Below are 27698 nucleotides of genomic sequence, written 5' to 3'. Positions count from 1 at the left end.
AATTGTGCTGTCAAACTGCACAGTCATAAACTTGTCTTCTTATACCACCTACACTATCACTTAGTGCATGCACCAACATAATATCCAAACTCGGTTATTTTTGCGCTGCGGCAACAAAAACAAGCTGAAATCACAGCATATTATCAGACATTGAAAATTGTTACAGCAACCATGCTAGCAGACTACTTTACATTTAGAAATTCAGCAGAAACAGTATTATTTCGGAGGCATGGCAGTGTTGAACGTAAGTCCAGTATTGACATTCCTTTCATCTCGGTTTTCCTCTCCACTAACTCCTTTGGGAAATGTCTCACAGAATCACTCAAATGCTCTGTAGAGTTTGTCACTATGAGCGACATCTTTCGAATGACAGATATATTCTAAAACGTGACTGTGCTTCTAAACTTTTGTTCCAGATTCCACCTCCTTCAAAAACTATTTTGGTGGATGATTTAAAGGAAATATTTTTTTTTTTCCAGGACCGAGCGTCATGTTGTTTTCTGTCAAAGCGAAAACCAATGGCATGTCGATCATCCAATGAGATCTAGCTGCTTATCATCTATTCTTTCCTGTGCAGCCAAGGCGAAATAGCATCTCTGCTGAGCAATGTGCCTATTAAGCCTCTCCAGACTACAATAAGCAAATCGAAAATTGCTGTCTCGTATTGCCAGGCGACAGTATTTGTTGCTTTTTCCTCACTTTTCCTCCACTTTTCTTCAGCCCCACGTCTTCTGCTTCGTCTTCTGTAAGTGGTTCCAAATGTGGAAAAAGTAATAGGAATACTATGAAATGGGAACAGCCCCCTCCCTTATTCACACCTGCCTAAGATAGATTTCTCATTGGATGATTTTTTTTTTCTTTTACATTGATGGACACATTCTTTTCATTCTGAGGAACAGAGAATAAATCTTGATGTTTGATGTGGATGTTTCAGGTAGCTGTTCTGGAAATGTCCTGACATCTTATTTACATGTGGCTGGATAAAAATAAGAACAAACACACCACTAAACAAAGTGGAGCCAGAGGCATTGGATGCATTACCGACAGCTGCATTATTTAATGTGAAACTGCTTTATGGTGGATTTTTCCTTTTAAGATCTCCTCTTCATATCGGCAGTAATTGGATCTTTGGCAGGCTTTTTTGAATGACATGAAAATCGGGTGGCAATCCAAATTGTAATGACACTTTTTTTAGTAATCAGCTTAAAAGCCTTTGCTTATCTTCTGAACTGCTGAATAGAGAAGTGCCCCCAGTTAAGAATGCAGCACGGAGCTGTGGAGGAGAAAAAAAAAGATAAATAAATAATGGCAGCAGACTGCAAAGGGGGATTTGAAACTCATTTGCATTGCACAATTGATTTCTTGCAACTACCCTGTCCGCAATGTCAGTCATTCCCTCTTTTGAGTTTTAATTAAATCCCCGACTGAGTTCTGTTCGAATTTCTGATTCGAAGCCGCAGTCAATAGCAGCAAAGTGTCCAAAGATTGGGCCCCGTCCACTAAATCAATTCCAACAATGCTTCCAGGCCTGTGCTCCTGCACAGGGAGTCGGCTACACAATGGGTGTCAGAGGAGATAATATCTACCCGCTTGTAACCATCCCATCCCTGCTGGGGGGAACACTTCACCACAGGCCTATCGCTTCCTCCTCATGATGTGATCTCATTCTACAAAATTATAATGCAATGCCGCTCATTATGGATGGTAATGAGGATTGGATTATCCACTTTTGAATGGATATGGAAGTACATGGCCGATATATGACATGATAATTTCTCCTCCATATTGCATTATAACATATCGTTTACATGTACGTGGATGTACTACATATTATATGTTCACACTTATTACATATTTGCAATATACAGGCACATAAATACTACATATACAGTACGTTGCACACCCATAAATATTCTTTCTTCATACAAAGGCGGATGAAATCGGATTAATTCGTATGAAAAGCACTCTGCCAATTGTATCTTCATTATACTCTACAGGAAAGACGTGATCTAATCCATGGAGATGAAGCATGAAAAATATGAGTTTTCCCAGACAAAGCAGTGTAGTATACGAATAAGACCTATTGGGGACCCAGGTGCCTGCTGCCGCTCATTACGCCTCACCTCTGCCAGGTTCTGTGTTGCATTTTTAATGAAATGGAGAATGGAGCAACAGCTTCATTTCACATCTTGCATTCCTCCGCACAGTGGAATCATCTGTCAGAGATGATAAACTCCAATTTGGTGGGAGGTCAAGTGAAATATTAACAAGGGCCCCCAGCAAACCGCTCAATCAATTTCAAAATGATATATTCATAAATCAACGGGATGGAGCTGACAGCTGAAAGACGAAATGCTTCGATGCAATGAGATTGGCATATTGGCTTTTCCACCAAATTAACATTTTCTGTCATCGTGGCCAATTTTCTATCTACATGGTAAAGTTTCCACTGATTTACTTCTAGATTTGAGATTCCAGGGTGAGCACAAATATATTCCTGCTGCTGTTCTTCACTTGATTGATACATTCAGTGCGTGCTACTGAATCTTTAACAAACTTAATGAGCATACATGTCATTTGTTCCTACCCTCTGATATGACCCACAGTAGCATAGCGCCTCACTGGTGGCAGGCGTACAGGAGCGTGGTCATCATGGCAACACAGACAAACATTGCGGAGTGTACCATGCCATTAAGTATGTACGTCATGCAGTGGCAACTGAGAGAGGAAATATTGGAAATAATGAATGTTGCTGTAACACAGAATAAAGAAAAGATGCTGGATGATGTAGGACAAAAGATCTGATTAAGGCAGAAGGAGAGAAATGGATGAGACATGCTACCATTCACAGCTGTTGCGGTCTGCATTGTCACAATGTATAGTACCTATGCCGTAGCCTAGGCGACACCTGTATATATATTGACCTTTTCTAGATGTGACTGGTAACATATGTTGGCTTATGTTGGCTAATAAGCGAACAATCATTTGCTGACTTTTTGAAGCTTTTGTACCTGTGCCACTGTTCGGGTCAGGTTTGGATCTTGTCTCGACCAAACACACAATAAATACACTGAAACGGCTTGAAACAGATGTGTGTTATGGTTGTCTTATGCTCCTTGTATTTTTGCAATTCTTAATTAAACTTCATGGGAATTTAGGTTAAGAATTATTTCTCAGTATTTGTTTCTAAACCGACTGGACAAATTCAAAATTTGACCTGATGTTGGTGCACCAGAAAAGTGAGAGTATTTATTTCAGGTTCATCCTGAGGGGGATATACTGTATATGTCAGAAACCAGTTTCATAGCAATGCATTCAATACTTAATAGCCACAACCTATTTACTTTCCCGAGTAGTAGTACTCGTAGTACTAGAGGTCATCACCAAAGTCACTAGGATCCGTTCTATTGGGACCATGAATGTCTTGTCTATCTTCTACATCTTGAGATCTTTCACTGGATAAGTAGGAACTGTGGTGGTGCTGGAGGACAAGTTGGGGGCTCACACAAATAAGTCATATATCCTCCTGTCCACATGAATCATATCTTTTATTTGATTTACACCGAGTGAACTGTAAATCACCCTGTAACTGCAACTTGTGGGTGTAGTAGCTGCAGACCAGCAAGGCAAAATAAGCTTACTATAATGTTGTGTCGCATCTGATTCTTTTATGTGTGTGCTTGAGACTGTGTGGGTTTTCTTTTACGATCCAAAGATATAAAAGTCTAAAACCACATGAAGCGTGTATTGGAGACATCTGATGGACCTGTCAGGTTTCCACTGTCTTAAATACTTACCTAGGTTCAGGCCCAATGACCCTGAAAAACTAAATGTTGTGTAGACTATAAAACAGCCTGCTTAAATTACTGTTGGGCCACAGTTGAAACTAGAAATAACAATTCTGAAGAGCCAGAGGGTTGCATTGATTCATTGAATCTATCTGTGCCCTGTCTGTTTCTGTGCTTGTGTGAATACAACTGTGGTGGAAGCACCTTGATTTTCCCTCCACAGTATAAAGCAGACTGTTAAATAAGATTCATCAGAGCCGCTTCAGCCCGGGTTTAGAGGCCATTTCCCCTGAATCCCACCGTGGACCCTCTGTGGCCCCCATCAGCCAGCTTGTAAATAAATCAGCCCCAACCACTCGCCTCTTGTCTTTGGAGATTCAGTTTACCTCATGACCGCTGAGCTGCTGTGCACTTTTCTCTCATCGAGAGACAGCTGTGAGCTGGACTGCTAGAATTTAAAGGCAAGGGGGGATGGGGGGTGGGTTATGCAAAATAAGTCTTGAGTTTGACAAGTTCCTGCATCCGCCCTCTCTCGCAGTCTGACAGGGGAAATGAGTTGGAATTGGAGCTTTGTCAGGCAGTCACAGTCTGTAATTAGTTTCTGGCCTTTCATTCCGAATGTGCCAAGAGACGGCGCAGGTATCGCTTAAGTCATTTGCTATCGCTGAAAGAGTGATCAAAGCCTTTCACAAAGCCAGACACGTTCCAATCCGGCTGGACACCTTTTTTTCTCACTTTGGGGAGATGCAGTCTCTGTGATATTTTATTTATGTCTAATTCAAATGTCATACATTCCAACGGAACGGTACAATATCTGGACTGAATACTCTGACTTTCAACAAGATTCAGCTTAGTTTAAACTTTAGTAGGGCATTTTCTAAATGATCTGCCCTTCAGCATATTAGTTTTCAAATGCAGACTTTGTACCCATAGCAGATTAACAATGAGTATTTCAACATGGACACCTGTGTTTTGATATTCACTCGATATAGATAAAAGTTTGAAAAAGACACTGTCACGTAAAGAGCATTTTATGATTACCTTAACCCAAATAAGGTCATATTTGAAAGAAACAATAATCAAATTAAGACATTCAGACCTCACTTGCATTATGTAGACATGTATACATCTTAATCGCATTAGAAAGGTCCTCTTGGCGTTTCTCATAGTGTGTAAACTAGATGGGAAAAAAATAAGAACAAAACACCCAAAATGATAAACGGTAGCATTGTACATAAAACTATTTCAGGTTGTGTTTCTAAAACTGGCAGAATAACGTCAGACAGAATGCCGTAGTGGACTTAATGATGATATCATTGTTGTACTTGATTATAGCCTTTACTTTGTTTTCAAATCATGGTTCAGTCACCCCTCATGGTCACAATAGTTATTTTCTATATGGGATGGATTATTATTTTGCTTACTTATTCTATCTAATTTTCAGCCAACACATAATTCATTAAATGTAGCAGTTATCAGCTAAGTGCAAGAGGAGGAATAACTGTATTTGACTAATAATTTATTTAAATGCTTTGAGGATTTTACCTAAATAAAATACCATCTAAAATTATCAACATTGTAATGAGGCAAAAAGCGCCTAAAAAGCAATGAATGAAACTAGCTGACAATCTGTAGGATAGTAAGAGATCTCAGACAATGACTGATTGAACTGAAGGACTTATATTAACGTGTCATATACAGCGTATAGAAAGGGCTATTTATCTACACTGTTTATCTAATGTGGATGGAACACAAATAATGGAAGAGAGTCAATACTTGAACCTCTTACTCATTGTGTCCTTTCCAACCCAGTGTGCTTTAGTGCAGAGCCAACAAAAAAATGTGTCTGTGATTTCTGACTGCACTGTTATCCGAGGTTTTGCAGATAAAACAAGCATCAAATCGACCTCCTCTGAACCACATTTGAAGTCTCTGACTACCATCACACTTAGAGAAATTACCTGAAGCAAATTAATTTTGCCACAAAATGCTCCTCAAACATCTCGGCTCATCAAACAGACGACATTAGAGCGTAAAATTCATTTATTTGTTTTGTGTGATTACATAACCAATATGTTCTTTGAAGCGCAAGTCGCCTGTGTCTGTGAATCAAACAACCTGTCTATTCCTGTTTTATGCCTCGGGATTAATTTTTAATCTGATGAGCCTGTGATACATAGAAGCAAGGTTAGCTCAGCTACAAGGCCGTCTGAGGCAGGGATAGATTTTGTAGTAATATGGAAATCAGTGTCATCAGTATTTCCAGCGACAACATTCCTACAGTGGCTCGAAGTCTAATAAAGGGCAGATTGATTCAGCAGTATTGTGAGGATTAGGACAGCAGACACCTCATGTTTATACATGAGACCAAAATGTAATGCCGATCAGCCTGTGGCTCTCTGGTAGAACTGTCGGCATCCATTGTGACTGCTAACACTGCTAACAAGCCATTTCTTAGTGTACTGTCATGCTTTTTGGGGAGGCTGGCAACAGGGGAATAAAGTCAGATTGACCTCCAGCCTCGGGTTAGACTTGTAACATAATTGTGATTAAAGGCCGAAACACTTGATGACACTAAAGTACACAGCTTAAGATATGTCCCTAACATTCGCTGGTTGCTTACATCTGTTAAAATCAACTGGTGATTGGCAACCCCAAAAGTGTGGTCGACCCTAAACGTATGGATGTTCTTCACCATGTCTTATGTTCTAAAAAAGAACAAGTTCCATCATGACACCTCCTGGAAACCTTCAGTTGTCACACTCATGTCAATTCAGGTAGATGCACGACACACTACCTTGTATTTACAGCTGTAGTCAACTTTTACAGGTAACTATGTTTTTGTCCATGTGGGGAATGAGGTGAGTTTAATATTAAAATGAAGTAAAAGTAAAAATGTAAGTTTGCACATGACATCCACAATCTAGAAGCTGTTGATTTCACACATTTTTTTTTCAAATTTGTTAATCAACACCTAACTGAGCTGCAGATGCCAACAGTATCTCAACCCGCTGCTCAGAGTAATGACGCCTGTTCACAGAGCATGATTGAAATGGTTAATTGATGGAGACGACACCTGGAAGCATACGGATTGAGAGATTTCTCTCCTCGTCTGGTGCAAACATGGAGCACAGGTTGCAGACTGTGATCTTACAGGAATCACAGGTTGTCACCTATCATTCTGTCCACACAGACAAATATGCTGAGCTCCATTATGGCCTGACAGCAGGTGTTGATGGGTGACATATGTGGAGATTCTGTGACAGTGTACCGGAGAGTTCAGTGGGGTTTAAGCTGTTCCTGCATAATTGCATAGCTGTGTCTCAATTTAGGGGCGCGCATCCTTCGCAGGCTACATTTGAAGGCCGATCACAAAGGCGCAACTGGACTGGCTTATTTCGAACTCTCCGACAAATGCAGTCTAACAAATGCATCCCTCCAACCCTGAGAAACAAAGGCTCCAATGGGTGGGTCCTTCTTGGGCCTACCTATCCCAGAATTCATTGCATTTCGGTGACGAGATGTACGATCTTTAAGTGTCTGGCTTCAACCCAACTCAACTGTTAACGGTACCAAGGGCCGTTGAAACTTCTTTGTTGTGTCCAACTGCAGCTCTGTAACTAGGCGACAGCAGTAAGGACGGGACAGGCTGGTGATGCCAATCCTTAGACCAGACCATCTCAAATCAGTTCGGCCTTTGCCTTCCAGGCCGTCTACGTGGCCCCTGAAGACCACCTTCTTCTTCTCTTCACCCTCCACGTAGACAGAGTCCTCCGAAGTAGGGGGCCCCTGAATTGGAACACAGTTCATGTCTACTCCACTTCTATTACTATACTAATTATGTTCTATTTTGTTTTCTTTCTATCATTACTGATTGTTTATGGTGTGACTGGGTAAGTGTTAATTGCATACAACACCAACAAATCGTTTCCTTTACTGCGCTGCAGAAATGCTGCTGTCTTTGTATGTTGCAGTGGTCATGTGATCTGCTGTAATCCCTTTCTTTTCTCTTCACATCAGACCAAAACACAAAACACAACTCTGGTGAGCCGTCTCTACATGGCGGCGATTGTCCCCCAAACTAACAGATGTGATCATACTTTTATTTATTTATTTATTTTTAATTAAAAATTCAGATTTCCACTACACAGTCTGTTCAATAATGGCCATTGCCAAAACCGGCATAATGAGGCTTTGTGTTTGAAGCTCTCTCACACTGGACTGTCAAGATATCATGTCTTTAAAGCTTTGGTGGCCACAGAAGCAGTTGCGTGAATCTGATGAAAGTATGGATGTGAAGTCAGAAAGATCCCTGACCTGTGTAGCCCAGACTCATTGCTGGTTGAAGCTGTTGAACTCTGTAATGTAGATGATTTACAGGGAAAAAAAGCCAGGAATGTAAACGAGGCATTTCAGGAGCTGTGGGAGAGGTGGACTCCTTGTGCTGTGGAAATGGCCCATAGTCACCTAACAGACCCTTTACATGCACACAAAGCTTTGACACACTAAAGGAAAACCAAAAACCCGAGAAGGGAAAATATGAACCTTAGCTAACCTTAACTTTTTTCAGCAACAGATTCTCAGTTCTTTGGCTAATTTGCCCATCACCTTGTATTTGGTCTCATCCAGTCACTAATATCCAGGCTGCATTGAATTTTGAATTTTGTGCATTTTTTCTTTTTTTTTACAAAAATACAGTTATAATGAAGGCACTGAAGCTGTATAGTGTATAATACTCATCAATTCCTGAACACCAGGAGGCTTTTCTACAGGTTGAGCAGTAATGTTTGGTTTCATTTAGCGGCATAGAGCAGCAAGACAAGCATTTATCAATTTGAAAAAGTTGTTGCAAACTGGCAAATAGAGTAAAACGTGGAAAAGAAAAACAAGTTTTATTGTTGTTCTTCTGGAAGGTTATTAAAGAGGAATCTCACTGGAGGATACGGTGAGTGGCAGATATTTGATATTTAATAAACAACCCATATCGAACACCAGTCCATAAGAAAGTACCTTCAAATAATGCCAAAGAAAAGATCCCACGCGAAGCCACAAACCATGTGTGAGCAGCTCTAACATGGAGATTTGCTTCCCGATCTCTCACCCCCCTCTCTCCCTGTTGCCCTTTCTTCGAAGTGGAGCAGCCTGTCAATAACTGTCAGAGGCTGTCTCAGTCAATCAGGCCTGTAAGGCTGCCCGGGCCTCTGGTGAAACAGGAGGATCTAACAGAAACAACCTATATCAGACACCGTTCCAGATCTATGCTCTCTAATCACTGGGGAGCCCACCTCTCAAACTGCAGCTCCGCCAGCTGTCTGACAGTGGACACATGTGCCGTGTAATTGCTTTTCATACCATTCAACCTTTTAAAATTGATTACAGGCCATGTAAGAGGCTTCACTGAGACGCACACGGGGTGGTGCTGTTGGTGGAGGGGGAATATTGCTTGACAATGTCATGCTACAAAATGTGTATCTGTAAATACACACATGGAGTCATCGCCCACAGAGGGTCTAATTCCCCCGGGGCCTGTGTTTGACATCACCACCTTGCAAGTGAAAGAAATCTCCCGCTGCTCTAAGTTATTTTCTTCTCAGTTACTAAACAGAGCAGGTGTTTGTGTGTGTTTTCACTTGCTGGGGTGAACTTGTGGGTGCTGTTGGTATTTAATGTGTACCTTAATTTCTTTTAAATAACTATATATTTTTTATAAATATGGCTCATGTGCCCCTCAACCAAAAAGGAAGCTTGCTGCATCCCTGCAGCCACCTGTGTTCTCCTGGGTGAACTTCTGTCAGTGCCTTACCTCTTTCTGCCAAAATTAGAAGGTATCAGCTGTTTTTTTAAACATGGACAAACCTGCAAAAAAAAAAAGAGGATTGACTTTTTTTCACATTGCTGTATAGAATTTTGCTTTCTTGTTGTTTTCCCCAGTGAATCATGTTGGAAGTGCGCAGGAAACCAATGTATTTTGCCAGCGTTGCATCTTGCATGACACGTCGAAAACAATTGCAGTTGCATGTTGTTCATAAGATGAAAAAAAAATCATGAACTACACAAACGTTCATGGCTATTTACTTGTCAAAGGGCGAAAGTTCAAGGTGCTGCCTCAGTGCCTATAGACTGCCAAAATAAAGAAGAAGACAGCACATTCACCCGGATGTTCATGATCCCATCTCGGGCGATCAGAGCCAGAGCCAATAAAGCCTGTGTCTACTGCAGAGTCAGTCGAGTGAATGCTGATTGTATCCATCCCCATCGCAGTAAAAAAAGCCAGATGTTATTGGGTTTTTTTGTGGGTTTGTGGAAAAGGGGCTTTGCATCTGAAAGTGTTCCATAATATTGATAAATGATTCCATTCATGTAGTGTCATATAGTCTACCTATAAGGAAAACTGCAACTGTAATGTGTGTGTATGTGAGCTTAATGTATTGCATCAGGTTTTATGCATAACTGTTTTGTGTAGCCTCTCGCATTATTAAAGAAAGGATTTGCTCTCTATACCTGTATATGACCGTCTGTAAACAAAAGAAACAATATTACTTCTATAGGTCAGTGAAGCATACGCAGGTCTGGATCCCAGGGGCCACTCGTGTGTAAATGAGTTTTTGTTAAATTTTAGTTTGGGATTTTGCACCAAGAAATCTTTAGATTCTAGGTTGAGGATCTGTATTGTTAAAATATGTGTGTGCTGAAATTGGTTGTGTGACATCTGCTGTGTGCACTGGGAGTTTGGAGGCGACTGGGGACATACACTGTGCTCTAGGGACTGAAGGTCCATAAGGGCCCAAGAAGCCCTGTGGTCCCATGATATATTACTGGAGCTATGAACACTTGCAAATCAGGTTTGTAATGTATGTAATAATAGGTTGGCCCCTAAAAGAACAATAAACCCCCTTTCTATAAAGTAAATTTGCATCTTATTCTATAGTTTAATTGTAATCTGTATTATTGTGATTATACTCATCTGGTTCCTTGCACACATTAAACTCACTTTCCCAGTCTTAATAACTCTGCTGTTAGTAATCGTATACTGTGTCTGAATCCAGCTTGTTGACATTTATACTCTACTGGAGTAAATCAAAAGCAGGAGCTGCTTGCAAAGCTGTAAATGTATCTTAAAATACATCGTACACAAGGGGAAGTGTGGCACTAATGTTAAATATACATTGCTAAGAACGCACAACATCGGGTCCTCTGAGCTTTAAATCAGATTTCTGTTGGAGTTCATGTTGAGGTTAGCGTGAGAGTGAATGTCGGTGAACTTCCCCACAGAAATCACCTCTCTGAGTGTGTCTTTACCAGAGCTTGCGTCCTCTCGGTGTCTCCAGCACCTATATTCTGGAGTTCACACAGTGGTCTCCCAGTGCTGCCGCGTGCGGAGCCTTTTTGCTGGGTTTTTTATTCAGCTACTCTTTCTCCTTTAGTGTCAAGGATTAGTCTGACATCTCCCGACTCTGTGCTTTTCAAATGAGGAGGACTCCTGCTGGAAAGCTGAGAGGGTGCTCACTATGTAAAGCCAATACTCACACTGCTGACTCTCCTCATCTTTGCCCTCCTCCTATCTCAGCTGTTGAAGAAATCCATGAGAAATCCCTGGCGATCTCGAGGATGTGAGGAGAAGAATGTACGGTTTTAGAGGACTTTGGCTGTGGAGTAGCCGTGTGAAATAGTAATGTCCAACTCAGTCAGGAGGCTTTGCATGGAAAAGAGTGGAGTGCTGTCAGGCTTTCAGGAACCCTTGACTACCATGGAGGATTTGTGAAGGACTGACACTGAAGCCAGTTATCAATCTAAAAGCAAGGATATGTTGTTTTGACCACCAGATAAAAGATTAAATGCCTTTATTTTACATCATATAAAAAAAAAAACCGCAAGCCTCCACAGTTTCTGCAGACTTTCTCCACCTGTCTTCCTAGTGTAAAGTCCGTAGAAATTCAGGAGAATTCGATGTGTGAACACAGCAGGAGATCCTCTGCTGGATTCACCGCGAGCGAGTGGGAAGTTTAAGATGCTTCTAACGCACGACAGAAGTAAAAAAAAAAAAAAAGGAAACAAATATGTCCTGGTGAAAAGCGGTGTCATACACGTGGAAGACATCGATGAAGATGTCAAGAGAGTTTGTGGCGATAAGAACCGACACCAGTGTGTTGTAAAGAAAATCATGTGATCTACGCAGTGGAATTAATATGTCACTTTCTGCCTCTGCCTGCTGCACTCGGCTGCTCCACCTCTCGCCTGAATAATTTGGAGGATTTGTTATTGTTATGAACGCGCCTGTGCAGAGAACCTCCTGCTGCATTGTGCAATATGTGAAAGGCAAACTCCATGTCTGAAAACGGCTGAAGTTATTTGAGAAGAGTGTTCTTATTTATTACAGTTTTTAAGCTTTCTTCAGATTTATGAGACAATTTCAGTCCCTTTTCATATGACTGAATATAAACTGTTTTTCAAAAAGAAATCATTAAAATGTCTTTTTACACTGCTTTCATTTTGCATTATGTCCCACCGTCTGCCCCTCTATCCAGAGTAGCTCATCAGCTACTGGCCTGGTTATCATGGAACTTAGCAGGACCACCAGAGGCTTCATGGTTTTCATGACCCAGTGCTTTTCCCTTGTCAATTATTTCCCTCGAATCATCATTCTAGTCAATGGTAAGGTATCTCAACAATTCCCCACTCTCTTCAGATCAGATCAGAATCAGAATTCTTTTATTGGCCAAATGTATTTTCACATACAGGAAATTGACTTGCTGTGGTTGGTGCATAGGACATAAAACAACAATATATATAAGAAGACAAAGCATGACCTTCTCGGCTGACCGAATGATTCGCTGCAGTCTGCCAGACGGTGATGATACAGCCATACTTTGAGCTAAATGCTAACACTAAAATGCTCGATATGATTATGTTAACATGCTAATGTTCAATGGGAATTGTTTACATTCATTTACGTAACAGCGTAGAGTGTCGGCATGCTACAACATGGAACTTAGCCCTAAATACGACACTTAGGGTTGTGGTAATGCCTTTAGATTTGCAGGTATTGTAATAGAATCATCACTCTGATTAAGATACAGCCTTTAGGGATCATTAATGTCTGTAGATATTTGTAAGTGATAAATCACCCTGATGAAGGCCCTGTGCTGAAATACACAGGAGTAGATTATTCCAGTTAGTCTAGTGTTGATGAGTTTTCTTTTGTCACGTTTGGTTTATTGCAACTTGAGCTTGAGCTTTGCACATGAAGCAGATTGACAGACAGATTGTCTTTGGCTTGAGAACTGTCACAGTTGCTATGACAGTTTTCAGGTTTATTTGATTCTATTGTTGCCAGAAGACAAATAACTTGAAATGGCTCACACACACAGCCGAGAGGTGTCGGTGGACAAACTGAACCTGGTGGAGCGATGATAACTGGAGTTGACAACAACTATGATTGTTAGTCTGAGTGAGTAAAAAGTAAAAGGCCTCTTAAATCCTTCGTTAAACCACCTGTTCAACACACATATGGAACTGAATTTTCAACTGTTTTGATGGCAGTGTCCTGTCTTGTCTCACACAACTACTTCACACTGCTTAACCTCATAGTGAGTTGTAATGGAGAAAATAAGACAAGAGCAGTCTGTCTGCAGTCTATGTGATTGCGTTAGTTCATTCTATTATTATTCTAGCCTTGTTTACAACATTAGAGGTGCCTGCAGTTAGTGAATCACAGCAGGGACGAGGACAGAGGACTGGTAATGGCTCATAATGTCTGTTTTTATTTTCTCTAAACTTCACTCAGGAATATGATTTATTTTACTGACATGTTAGATTAGATTCCAGTGACTCATCATTGAGTCAATAGTGAACTTGCTGTATTGAACACGACTGTAGCACACACATGCACACATATTTGTTGAATGTGAAACATTTATGTTTATTTTGACAATGATTTAGCTCTGTGTGAAAGAAAGTAAATATTCACTCTAGGGCTGGGCGATATGGCCTAAAACATATACCTGATATAAATCTCGATATTTTGAAATCTCCTCTATAACACTGTACAAATGTTAAATTCATAATGTTAAATGAAGTCTCTGAACTCTCGTCAACTCGCTGGGACTCTTCTAGGGGCATGAGAAGAGAGAAGCAAAACTCAAAGAGAATTTCATGCTGACAGGTTAAAACATTTACGTGACAATTTATACTCTATGGTCACGATATAGTGATTTTATACATTCGATATATCGCCCACCCCTAATTCACTCTTTATTTTATTTTATTTTATTTATAACAGAGGGCCACTTAGCTGGTTAGCTTTCTCCCACTGTTTAGCTACTACTTGTTCTTTTTCTTACACAAGTCAAGGGTCTCTCCAGTCTCTGAGATCAGCTGTGCAGGTTGTGTTATTGCACATATGGTTTCATCCATTTAGTCACAGAGTCACTTTGAACTCCAGCTGTTGCAGTCGTCAATCACCTCGCTGTGGTGACGCATTTTTCTTTCAAACCATTTTGATATCGAACAATTTCGCCTTTATTCCTGTGAGAGTGCGATCCGCAGGTGACACAGGATAAACAGCACTGCTATACTTAGTCTCTGTATTCCACTCAGGGCTTCACCCTTTGAACTCGTAAAGTTCAGCTATGTAACATTTCCATTTATGAACACATCTGACATACGGAGCAGGAAGTGTGGCCTTTCATGGTATTATTAGGTTGTTAATAATGATGCCAATTTACTCTTTGCATGTACATCCGTACAAATGTCCACAGGTAGTGTTCATCGTGTTTTTACACGCATTTTGACATACTCATCGGACAAAAAAAATGTAAGATTCGATAAATTTATGATTAAAATATAAAACTGTTCTTGCATGAGGCCCATTTATTCTGAAGAGCCTAATAGTGCAGCTTGTTTGCTAAGGATTGGGTTTAGCTGTCAACAAAAGTTGGTCATTTAAAGCTCCATGACTGTACACTCCATCGTTAAACTCTGCGCTGTCTCAATCCTTCCCTGCGTATCCAAACAGGCCATGTAGTGGTTGTTGCCCTGGCATGTCTCTAAGAGATTGCTGATTTAAATCTGTTTTTGTTCAACATGCTCCCCTGGCTCCCAGGCTTTGTCAGCCTGCCCGAGCTGACAGTGCCGCCACCGTGTCGTCTGTGTCCCTGTATGCAGATTGATACCCGGGGCATTTATCAGCTGCAGGTCCACTGCACTGAGCCTCATGTTTAGTCAGGTGGAAACCTGTGACTGGCAGCAGATAGGGCGAGGGAGCATTTTAGAGGCAGTGTTAAAATTAACCAGCGTAATGAGGAAATAAGTGACTTATTGGTGCCGCAGTCATTTCCTTCATTAAGGCTGATATTTATGAGCAGCCATCACGGATGGAACAGCCACGGCTACAGCTCCTGGTTTATGGAGCATGGATTGTCACCTTGTTCCAATTATCTGCTACCTTTGAATGTGCTGAATGTTTAAACATTAAGAGAAGAGGACACACCGCATCATTAGTTGTTGTGCAGTGTGTAAAAAAAGTGAAAGGAGAGGCTTGTCTGGGCTCGGCGGTGTCAGACTATTTTTATTCATCATAGCAGCAATTAGCTAATTAGAGAAGGGCTGCTCAGTGGTGAGGAAGGTGCAGGATGGAGGAGGGTTACATGGCCGAACCATTAAACGTGTTAGTGCTTTAAATGATGTTGAAGCAGGTTTCTTCTTTCGGTTTTATTAGCAGGCTTCAATGCAAATTCCTGAAAGCAATAAGAGCTGTTTCTTCGATTCATAGCCAGCACTGGTATTTATGCTTGTATTTCTGACATTCACTATTAGTAATTAACAGGCTAGACAAAGGAAAATGTTTTTAATAAAATGAAATAGTCAATCAGAGGGGTTATTGATGTTGCCTGTTTTACAAGTATACTATAATTCTCAGAGGTCCTAAATAATAATTATAATTAACATTGATTCTAAAGCTATTTTATAAGTTTAAAATGAGATGACATTGTAGAGATTTAGAATAATCAAGTCTTCCAAACTCATTAAAAATGTTGATTAGTTTATAGAATTCATAGCGGAACATATACAGGCACCACATATAGCAGGGAGATGAATTTTGAGAAGAGAAAACAAAAAACAAATGCCAAGCTACTCCTTCTTTGTGGCTGTGTAATGCTGCTGGAAGGATGAACACACAACTTCTGAACGTTTTTTGTACTAATTTGGAGGCGTCTGGTGTGATTGTCAGAAATTAGCAGTGGTCAGACACAGACCCCTCTGAGCCAACGTCAGAAAGATGAGGGAGGAAAGTGTCCAGTCTATGTGGGTTGCTGAAGTAGCGAGTATTAAAGGTGTTCAGGCACATAACAAGTTCATATTTCACTCACCCACCTCACAGTCTGAGCCCATTTGGTTACATTTCTTGTATCAGTGGCAACACCCACGTTCATCAAAGGAAAAACTGCACTTTATTAAATATTACTTATCAACTCTTAGTCTGACTCTATAGTGAGAAACCGAAGCGTCTGTTCCGTGGAGCAGCAGAGCACAGTCGCATCACAGAGTAATGGAGTCTGATCTCATGATGAGAGGAGAGTCAACCAACAAGGATAAAGACACGTCTCTAGAATGAAGGGACGATGCAGAACTCCAAGTTAGAGCTCATGATGAAACTGTAACGGGACAGATGATGGCGGGCCCCCTCAGTCTGGGTAATAATTGGAGAACAAGCGCATCAAAGAGTGTGAATACCCACGTTTAGAGATCGAAGTAAGAACTCTACGGATACTGACAACAAGCATCTTGTCCACACCATGGCCTCCCTCAAATCTGCCTGATGTGATCATTTCCACTAAAAACAGATTTTGCTGAAGATTTCCAATTAACACGTAACTCAGAGGAAAACGTGATCATGAGGACATTGTTAGAATGAGACAGCAACTACACCCTCAGTGGAAGGTCAATCCTGCTGGAAAAAGTCTGTTAGAAAAGTGTTGCTAGATGATGTAATACATTAATTCTCATATTTGTGAGGTCTTTGCATTGTATTCAAACTCTGCCTAGTGTCAGCTAGTTTCAGTCTTTTTACAGTATATCACAGCAGAATTCACTAAGAAGCAGTTCTCATGGGCATTTCTGTTTCTGTTTTCCTGCAAAGGAATAAGTATGAAACAGCGACTGAAGCGTGGCCCTTTAAGACGACGTATGAACCATATTAGTCACTGTCAAGCTGTTTCCAAGCTGCTTCTCTGCTCAGCTACAATCCTGATTTCATAACTGTGACAATGACAATGGCTGTGCTGTGATTTCAGCTATATTTACTTGTAAGATGATCATTTTGGGAGAAAGTCAGAAGCTCATTCACTTCTTGTTCAGCCCCAGCTGTCTTCTTGATTCTTTCACCCATCTATTGCCAGAGCTGAATACAAATCCTCTCAAATGTAAGAGGCTGAGGAGCGAGTAACTTTGCTGTGCTCTTAACTTGACCACCTTGATTGATTTAATACCAATGCTGAGAAGGTCATCTTTTATTTGTATTTGTCTACCAGACAGATTACCATGAAACGTGATGGAAGGTTGTGGTATGGGTCAGGAAAGAACCCATTCGATGTTGGTGATGATCTGAATAAATGGGTGGATAAAGGAATTTAGTTTCCCTTTCGCTGCAGAGAATTCATTGAATCAATTAGCGGTAGCGGAGGTGCACGTGTATGCGCATGTACACCTCTCTAACAGATTCCCAGTGTCAGGTACACAGACTAAAGACTCAAGAGAAGTGATGCGTGAAAGAGAGAGCTGCATTGCGTGCTATTTGCGGGTACGCAGCTGAAACTATGACTGTCTGCGTAATTAGAAAATGGTGGGCAGCGACGGTCGAGATAAATAATGGGAAACACTGCTTTGACATGTGAGATAGGGCATTAACTGTGGTGGAGGTACAAGTTGGAATGATGATGGTTAATAAACCTGCAAATCCAAGGAGCAGTATGTGTTTACACACAATAAAATAGTAAACACAGGGACCATTGTGTTGTTTTCTTGGCTGGTGCTGTAACCAACCCCCTAAGTCATCCTCCATCCAGTTCACAGAGTTGTTTAAAAAGTAAATTGAATGCTCCTTATTATGTTGTAATTGCATTACAGTTCATAGAAATCATTATTTATCATCTCTACTCGTATGCAATCCAATTAGTGTCTTTATACAGCAACATAGAAATTCTACTTTCAGGGTTTTAGCCAGTAAACTAGTCAGGTCGTAATATCTGCTATGAATAAGAATGGATGATGAGCAGCTGATGTAGGAGCCGTGTAATTTTCTCAGTAATTTGAACTCAGCAGGGAAAACTGTGTTTTTTTGGAAGAAAAACGCCTCCATGGTTTCATGGGACCGTGTGCAGATGGGCGCCACTGATCCTTCTTTTGAAGGCGGCTCTCCACAGACACTGTACCTGTCGACAAGGCACAGGTTGCGCCAGGTTAGACAAAGTACCCACGTTCTTTGAAAATCCAACAGTTTGGAGAAAGGATAATTAAAAAGCAAGGTGTCAAAATAACCTCTCCCTTTATTGCCTGTCCCTTATAATTAACATAAAATCAGTACATGAAAGAAGTGGGATGCAGTGTGTGTGGAAATCAGCTGTTTGTAGCCTGTGTAATGGCTCACCTCCACGTCAGGTGGTATGTGATGTGTGAGGGCTAAACCCAGCTCAAACTGTGGTGCAGCCTGTGATGTTCAAACGCCAGGGATTCACCGTCACATTGATTTCTCCACTACACCTTGTCTTTGATGGGTTTTTTTTTCTTCTTTAAGTGTCATGTATGGAAAGAATATATAATGGGCTTGAAATGTATTATATGTAATACGTGGAGACGGGGTAGGAGAAAAACAAAAGATCTCACGTCAAAAGTCAATTTTATATCGGATGTGTGCACTGGGCCGAGTTCTGCGGATGTAATGAATTGATTTCATTTACTGTCCCCGAACCCATCATCCAGTTTGGTCCCTCTTATCCACCAGCGTACAGCAGCGTGATATAATGCAATCTCCGTCTGCTTTAGAACAATTTTCCACCCGTTATTCCACTGGTTATGGAGGAAATTGCTACCGTTGTGCGTTCCCTCATGTTTCTCATTATAAAAATCATACCTGTGTGTTTAGTTGTTTGTTTTCCTGTTTGTCCCACTTGTCACACACAGTTCCCCGTCATGTAACTCCTCTCCCGAGACAAAACCAATCTATGGACACGCCGCAAACCTATTACCACTTAATAAAGGATGGTAGCGGAATACTTGAGCTCATATTGAACAGAAAGGACGTAAAAATGACACAAATATCAAATAACAATGTGTGATAGAATAAAGCAGTATTCTAGACACAATACAATTCTGTCAAGACATAAAGACAATTGTGACACAACATAGTCGTGTGCCAGTGTTTTCAGACACATTTGCTGCGTATTGATTCTTTTATCACTGGATAAAGTGGTGTTCATATCTGCTCTTGTGAATCAGAGGACATAATAGCACGAGGGTTGTATGACTCCATCCACCAGGAAGACAGTACCGTGGAAGCTGAAATATCGAGACCATTGTGTTTGTTTATGTTTAATGTCACTTCAAGATCATCCAGTTTATTTCAGCTCATGTGAGCAGCAGTTGTGGATCAGGAGGTACAGCAGTTCTTTCACTGATCAGAGAGTCGGTGGTTTGATCCCGGACTCAATGTGTCCGTTGACATGGAGATACTGAACTCCACCTATCACACATGCCACTGTGAATAAAGAAGCACTGTGTATAGGAGGGTGTGTGTGTGTGTGTGTGTGTGTGTGTGTGTGTGTGTGAATGTGTGAATGTTTGAGTGTGAGACATAGCACTATATAAATGCGGTTCAGTTCAGTGTACGTATTTACTTCATACAGATGATCTGAGGAGAAAGACTCTGGGCACTGTAAGTTGACACTGTACCTGGACTATGTGTATCATAAATTGGACCAACAGACTTTGAATAATAGCATGTATACACTAAAATGTGTTATATGTAGAGAAGTGTGAAAGCACCCTACAGACTTCACATAGAAAATAACATCATACCGTGCACCTAGTATTATCAGGTACTGAACACTAAGAAAACAGCTCATGATGGTAGTTTTAATGGCTAAGTTAAGACTACCTCTCCCACAGTGGGTAGTGTCAGCATATTATTCCCATTCATCCACTCCCCCCCCCTGTTTGTTTTATGTGTGGCCTCTCTTTACACCTGCACCCATTCATTTACCCATTTAACAAGGACAACATTGATTGAGAGAGGTGGCAAGCCGGCCGATTCGATTTCAGAGAACAGAATTGGATTTGATGGTGGGGTATAATAGCTTTCATGGGCTTTTACGGCACTGAATAGCTTAGCTGGCGCTGCGCTGATGGGACTGAGGCGTAATTCCGAGAAAGATCCCGGGGACGACAGGATCACAAACATCCTGTTCCTTATTGCCCCGGCCCCGCAGAGCTCTGTGTGCTTTACTCTGAGGAGGCGAGTACAGGACACCATGTGGAGCTGACACCCACCTTCAAAGTAAAATGAAAAGAAAATCCCTCAAACAAAGTCATGCTCTCACGATCGCTCAGATTGGTGTTTCAAAAACTGCTCGGATCAATCGGCTGCCGTGATGAACAGTAAAAGAGAACTGGGCCCAGTTCTCACCAGGCTGGAAGTAAAAAAAGGGTTAACCTGCTGTGAATTGTTGTTAACGCCGATGACATGTTGGCGGCAACACAAAGACTGTTTTTGTCTTGTTTTTGTCTTCGTGTGGACCACAATCTGAGCCTAGTGGCTGAGATAAGATGTATTCAGACTCCACAGCCACAATTTGGGCAATCAGTCCTCTCATAATTTCTCTCCACTTGGTCTGCTCTGATTTCATTCATCTGCAAATTGCTCTGAGGAGACCAGTTTCGCTTGAATGGGGCATGAATTCTACTTTGTGTCTATGTTGCCATTCTGCAATATGTTTCTGATGAATGGGGATTTAAAAACATGGTCCACCGAACAATCAGTTCAAATTAAGAAGCAGTTGCTGTTACATTGCTGTTGGGAAAGAAAAATACACTTGAAAATGTTTGTCACTGAATTGTGTGTCTAAGTGAAAAGGACGCGGATCGCCTTTGTCTCCGTCAGTCTCCCTGTTGTTCATTTCAGCGCCGTTGTAAAACAGATGTAGTGGGAAGATTAAGTGACTCTGGTGTTGTTTTGCAGGCGCCGCGGGTGACGCTCAGCCTGACGCCCTACCTTCAGCGCAGGGCACACTGCCGCACTTCATCCAGGAGCCGGAGGACGCCTACATAGTCAAGAGCAACCCCATCAAGCTGCGCTGTCGAGCCGCGCCCGCCTTACAGATCTTCTTCAAATGCAACGGAGAATGGGTGCACCAGAACGAGCACTTCTCCCACGAGTATAAAGACCTCAACACCGGTAAGATGAGTCTCCCTTCGGTCATGTACTCCACTGGCTGGAATAGGTGCCCTGTAGAATTTCCATATAAACAAATAGATTTTTTTTCGGACTCTATTTAAGCTGCTTTAGCTGCCAACCCTTCATGCTAACACTGCAAAGCCACTTTGCAACCCACCTCCTCCCCGACATCTCCACATGTTGTCATTGATGCCTGCTCTGATCTGTACCTGGTTCTTTGAGCTGCTGCTCGGTCCGCCTCACTTTCCATGAACGCTCATTGACGGTTTGGCAGGTGTGCTCTCCCTACCTCAGGCTGTCAACGTATGTGGAAGTGTAGGGAGGTGCCAGAACTGAGCCATTCTGCCAAATTTAAAGTTTATATAAAAGTTTGATGAAAATGGTCCTGACTGAAAATGGTTAAAATCAGTGTGACTCATAAAACACATTGTGTTGAATGCAGTTTCTTCTTCATCAAACACTCTGAAAACCCACAATACTGAATGTTTGCTTGCCAGCAGTCTTCTTGTTCTCTGCCTTTGTTGGCCACCTCCTGTGTTCCAGTAGGATTGTGTAAAGCCACTGACAGGAATGTGAATGGTGCAGAACAAATGAATTGGGGAACCTTTAGTAAATGTATGCTTCGACAATGACTTTATTTTGCCAACCTTACCTTTAAAAGAAAATATCTGAATTCCCAAATTATCTCTGAGCCCTGGATCGTCAACATTATTCTTATACATTCAATACATAAATGCACAACAGACAAAGTAAATAAAAAATAATTTGGATTGATTAATTAATAAATATTGTTGTTCTCACAAGAGACAGTCAGTTGAAATCAAATATTCCCTCAGATGAGTTGGAATACAGCTTATTCAGTAAGATGGATTAAATGAAAGTGACACTGAAGGTGAAGAGACCACACTCAAAACAGTGCAGACATGTGACTTTCTCATGTGAAATACTCCAAACTTTTTAAACTTTAACTTTGAAAAGCCATGGTGAGAGGAAATATGTTTTCAGGTCATTCCTGTAACTCCCTGGTTCCTAACAGGTCATTCGCAGTCTAAAAATAAATCAAGACTGACCTGCAAAGAGAAACTTTGTGGTTACATGTATTAGAAATAACTTGCTTTCGCTGACATCCACCACATGTTGCAGGATTTTGTATGGAGCATGTTTGATGGATGGAAGAGCCAGAGTTGCATGACATGAGACCTAACCTGACAGGGGGTTGTCAATGAGAAGCTAACACATTGTATTACGGTAAACGTAGGATCCAGTGTTTTTGATACTAGACATTAAAGCTCTCATACTGTGCTGCTTCTGTTTTAAAACCTTTATATATGTCTTGTCTGAGTCCCCCAACTTTTCGGTAGTGAATTTCTAAATTAGTACCCGTTCAAAATGTGCTTTTTTTCTATTAAAGGTTCAGTGTGTAGTTTATTGAGATCTAGTGGTGAAGTTGCATGTTGCAACTGAATACCCCTCACCTCACCCTCCCCTTCCAAACATGAAAGAGAACCTGTGGTAGCCTTCAGTTGTCATAAAACTCAAAAGGTGTTTAGTTTGTCCAGTTTGGGCTACTGTAAAAAACATGTCAGGCTCTGAAGAGAGGACCCACTCCCAATGAATATAAAGTATTTAAATATAAAGGACCCATTCTAGAGTAAAGAAAATAACAATTCATACATTTTAGATGAAACACAGAGCCTCCCTTCTGCAGACATTCCCCACCTGGCCTCCTAGTATATAGTCTGTAGAAAGTCAGAAGAATATGATGTGTGAACACAGCAGGTGATCCCCAGTGGATTCACCGTGAGCGAGTGGGGGGGGGGGGGTTCATGATGGTTGATGACGCTACTTAACGTGCGACAGACGCAAAAATAAAAAGTTTTTTGCGATAAGAGGATATCTCCATTCACATGCTTCGTTGGCCTGTTATTAGGCATATTAAGTATTGAATTAGTAAAATTAAATGTTTTTTCAAAGTCAATAAATCTAAATGGTGCTGTGATTTTAAAGATTACACTTCCTTGTTGCAGTTATTTTTAATGATTAGGTTTAGGCCAAGTTACACTGTTTAGTTAAATTTTCATCTTCAGAAATTAAACTGAGTGGGTATTATTGAGTCAGTCTATGTTTGCACCATCACTGAGGAGATTTTTCAGAGCCTCAGGTGAGACTAGACTAGAAACCTTCAAATAATGTGTGAATACTCTTTCAACAAGGTCCAGAGCTAACACATGTCCAGCTAATGCTGATATGTGTAACAGGTATGATTTGGAGCGTGAGGGGCGCAGTAGGGTGCCATACCAATTAAGCCCAATAAGTGTTTGTCAGGTGGAAGCATGATGATTAGAGGACCTGACGGAATCTTCTTCAGGGAATTTCTGGCAAACAACAAAGCCAATGAGACACCTCGGCTAGATATGCTGTGATCAGGGGCTGTGAGAAAGCCGTCTTTATTGTATTCATGAAGGTTGCTCCACAGGAAAGAGCCTTTAATTGCTTGTGGAAGTTCATTATGGTGTGATTGCTGTGCTGTGAAATTGTTGGGAGCTTGATAATGGCAACATGAAATTTAGAAGCTCGATTCTTTGCTGTTCTGCGTGCAGTGGAAAAGTACAAAAGACAGTCAGCTACTCAAAGGTCAAAAGCCTGTGCTGCATCATATGTGTTAATAATCTGCCAAAGTGAAATTTAAAATGTCTGGATACAGAATCAAAACATGACCATGAAAACTCTTTACAAAAAAATATTACACACAGCACATTTTACTCAGCTGAATCGCTAAATTCTCAGGGGCATTAAAAAGCAGCCATGCTCTCTTCAGTACACAGGAATTTTGCTCCGATTGCTCACTTGTGCTGGTATGTCCACAAGTGGCTAATGTTATCAAACTTCATACAGATACTTTATTTCTGTGCAAATGACATTCCAAGCCTTGAAGTATGATCTACTTATCATCAACTAGCATGGAACAGAGCAACATAGGCCCTCTCCAACGAACATCCGTTTGTTTAACCTTGTAATACATGGTGGTTTTAATTTGATACAAGACGTGTGAGTGAAAGTATGAAACAGCAGGGTCCTAATGTCACCCCTCAAAGATTGAATTGATTCAGTCTGCCATGGTTTCATAGCTCACTAGATAAAGCCCGGGCCACACTGCCTGCGTAAGCGGCGCGGTGCATTCGCGGCTTAGTCACATGAGCTGCTCCTCTAGAGAATCAAGGCCTCAACTATTTCCTCTGAGTGCCCCAAGGTTCACATCAGAATAGACAGTGAAAATGATCTTTCACCACAGTTTCAATGTCTCTCTGTTGAATATGTCACAACATCAATATTTTCAACACTTCCTGTACCCGCTTCAAAGTAAAAGCACTTGTGCGTTTCTGTTGACTGACTCTATTTATTTATTTTAACAACGCCTTATTGTTATTATTGCACAACCAGGGGATGCACGACTTCATACTGTAGAGTCCCGGTATTCAGTTGAGTAAATAGCCATACTTTTTTTCAAGCATTGGATGGTTATAATATTATGATAAATAATCTAAATCTCTGTTCAAAAAATGAACAGGATTTTTTCTTTTTCTTTAAAGAAGTTCTCTGTTTATTCAATGACATTTTACTACGTTTTGAAGCCCATAATTCAGGACACATCCCAGACTGCAAGCACTGAAAACAATCACTAGTTTCAAATAAATCAGTCTCCCTGGTTCTTATGTCTGACAAGCAAAACAGTCCTACAAAGCACACGGACTAAATAATCTGATTACATCCAATGATAACTAAACATCCACTGAATCATAACTCTGAGCTGTTAGCATCAGGATTGTTCTATTAGTATTCCTCTTCCCATGCTACAGAGGAGTGTCATAAAAGCCTCCACAGCTTTACAGTTTACCTCAACCTCAAACCTGATCTTTCTGTGCCAACGCTGTCGTTAAGATGTGCATTTAGTCACTTTTTTCAGCATACAAGGAAAGACATGCATGTCTGGAAATGGCATCTAATTCTCTGATAAAGATTCACCGTAGATATTTGAACATAACTTGGCAAGAAACGCACGTGTCTAACAACATTACTGAATGTCTCTTAGTCTCAAGGCCCTGGTATTGTGCACGCTGACCCACCTGTCATGGCTCACTGTAATACTTGACGGGACTGAGCCATAGTTAATACTATTAGTTACACTCGTGCTTTTCTTGCTATGATGACTGAATGTGTGCCATTGTTGGATGAAGGAGCTTTAATATCATTATGATTGGATTATTGGTGTGCATGTAAATTAAGTCAATGCAGAATGGGACAAAGCACCAAACCGTGATAAAGGGACACTGGCTGGTCTAAAATAATCACTGCTGAGCTGTTTAAAAAGAATGCATGAATGAAGAGATAGACCATAGTTTACGCATTAATAGAAAAGCCAGTACTTTTCATCAGTCTTTTAAAAAAAAAGGATGAAAAACACTTCCAGGAAACAGGACAGGGAGACAGAAGAAATCCTGAGGCCTGAACTTTTGTTCTGAAATGAAATGACCACAGGCATGGCTGTCGGTGAAGTATCACCATCACCAGAATCTGTCAAGCCACAGCAACAACTGCCTGTTACTAAGACCTCAGGCTGGATGCTGTTTTAAGATATACAACTCACCAAGATGAGTGACAGGTGCTGGGGCGTAAACCTGCGGGGAGGAGGGCGGGACTAATACTATGAAGAAACATAAGCGTTAATGCAGTGTTTTGTGTTCAAATACAACATGTGAAGTCAATCAGGGAAACACTTTGTGAGTGGAATAGTTCCAATGATACCTGTGGATACAATGAGAACAACACCATCATCTTCTTCCTATTTAACTGCTGTTTCACTGATGCAATGAATAAATCTAAAGTCATCGTAAAGCTTGTTATGACAGAGTTCTGTGTGAGGGGCAGAGTGAGAGTCAGGGTCCCTAGAGGAAACCTTTTAAGGGTATCTTAGCACCCTCTGAAATTGTATTGGCCTCAAGTCGATTAAATATTCACTGTGAGCCAGTGGTGCATAGATGTACACCATTAAACCAATCGTGACATCACCATTTGGCCACTAGTTCAAGTCTAGTTCAAGTTTATTTCACTGGATTGCAATCTCCCTCACTAATATGTATTGCCCGTTAGAGGGACCCCATAAAGTGGGAGGGTCCCCAGAGGTTTTATTTCAATGTGTAGATTTTTTACAAAGTATATATTTACCCTGGTTAGCACCGACACCTTACAGCAAGAAGATTCCCTGGTCGGCCTCTCTGTGGCGTTTGCATAATCTTGGCTCTGTGGGTTTTCACCTGGTAGCCGGCTTCCTCCCATAGAACAAAGACTTGCAGATTGGGGTTAGGTTAATTAGAGACTCTAAATTTGCTGTTTAGGGGTGAATGTTTGTTTTTTTCTTCTGTATGTTGGCCCTGCAATTCACTGGCGACCTGTCCAGGGTGTGTTTTTCGCCCAGTGACTCTCTCGGGATTGGCTCCAGCTCCCCTGTGATGCTTAAAGGATAAGAGGTATGGATGATAGAATGGAATGGAATATTAAAGGGGACATAGCATGCAAATTCCACTTTGTTAGTGCTTCTACAGGTTAATGTGGGTATCTGGCATGTCTACCAACCCAAAAACTCTGGGAAAAAAACACTCGCGCGTTTTGTTATGGTTCCTCTAAGTCAGAAACGTCATGCTTGAGCGACTCGATTGAGCTTCCTGGGTTTTGTGTCGTAACAAGGCACTGGAAGTCTCCCTACATGGTCTTGGCCCACCCCCCACCTCACCCGTCATGCCGGGTTTACACCGGACGCAGCGAGGCTGCGAGGCAGCGCAGCGCCGTTCCCAAGCACGCAGCCTCCTGGCTGTTCACACGGGACGAGCATTTCTCCGCTGGTCAGCCCGCGATTCACTCACATGTGGCATTTGTCTGGATCGTTGGGACTGGGAGGCTGCAGCAGTTGCTCGGGCGCGACCGCTCGCTCTCCCGTGCGTGAGCTGGAATTTGTGTCAGCGCCACACAGCCAGCAGTGTGGAAGACTTCCGCAGTGTTCAGCACTACTGTAACACTAGCACAAACAGAGCCCCCCCACTCGTTACGCCGGGTTAACACCGGACGCGGAAGCGCCGCTGCGAGGCAGCGCAGCGCCGTTCTCAAGCGCGCAGCCGCCTGGCTGTTCACACGGGACGTGCATTTCTCCGCGCTGGTCAGCCCCATAGACTGTATATATAAGGTCAGCCCGCGATTCTGCTTTCTCCGCTTGTTGTTGTACCCGTTGAATGTCGGGGTTCGGGGGTAAATGATGGTCTTCATAGCCCCCCCCCCCCCCCCCCCACCTCTCTTTCTCTCTCTGTCTGTCTGCTTGTGTGCTTGTAGTGGATGGGCAGAGGGGGACATTTAATTATGTGATTGGGAAAATTAAAACTCCAGGACAATAGAAGGGGAATACAAAGTATGGGATG

At 41.6% G+C, this 27698-nt stretch overlaps 1 protein-coding gene across 2 annotated transcripts in view; it reads left to right on the top strand.

The window, feature by feature from the left end:
- Nucleotides 1-27698, top strand: part of unc5db (unc-5 netrin receptor Db) — a 189460-nt gene that overhangs the window by 60839 nt on the left and 100923 nt on the right. For both annotated transcript variants that reach the window (XM_034597032.1, XM_034597031.1), the window contains exon 2: nucleotides 21019-21234. In XM_034597032.1, the coding sequence (XP_034452923.1) occupies nucleotides 21019-21234 (216 nt within the window). The remainder of the gene's footprint in view (nucleotides 1-21018; nucleotides 21235-27698) is intronic.

Source organism: Hippoglossus hippoglossus, chromosome 9 (assembly GCF_009819705.1).
Source record: "Hippoglossus hippoglossus isolate fHipHip1 chromosome 9, fHipHip1.pri, whole genome shotgun sequence".
NCBI lineage: Eukaryota > Metazoa > Chordata > Actinopteri > Pleuronectiformes > Pleuronectidae > Hippoglossus > Hippoglossus hippoglossus.
The sequence above is the reverse complement of the archived record's forward strand: the minus strand, read 5'-3'. Positions and strand labels throughout refer to the sequence as shown.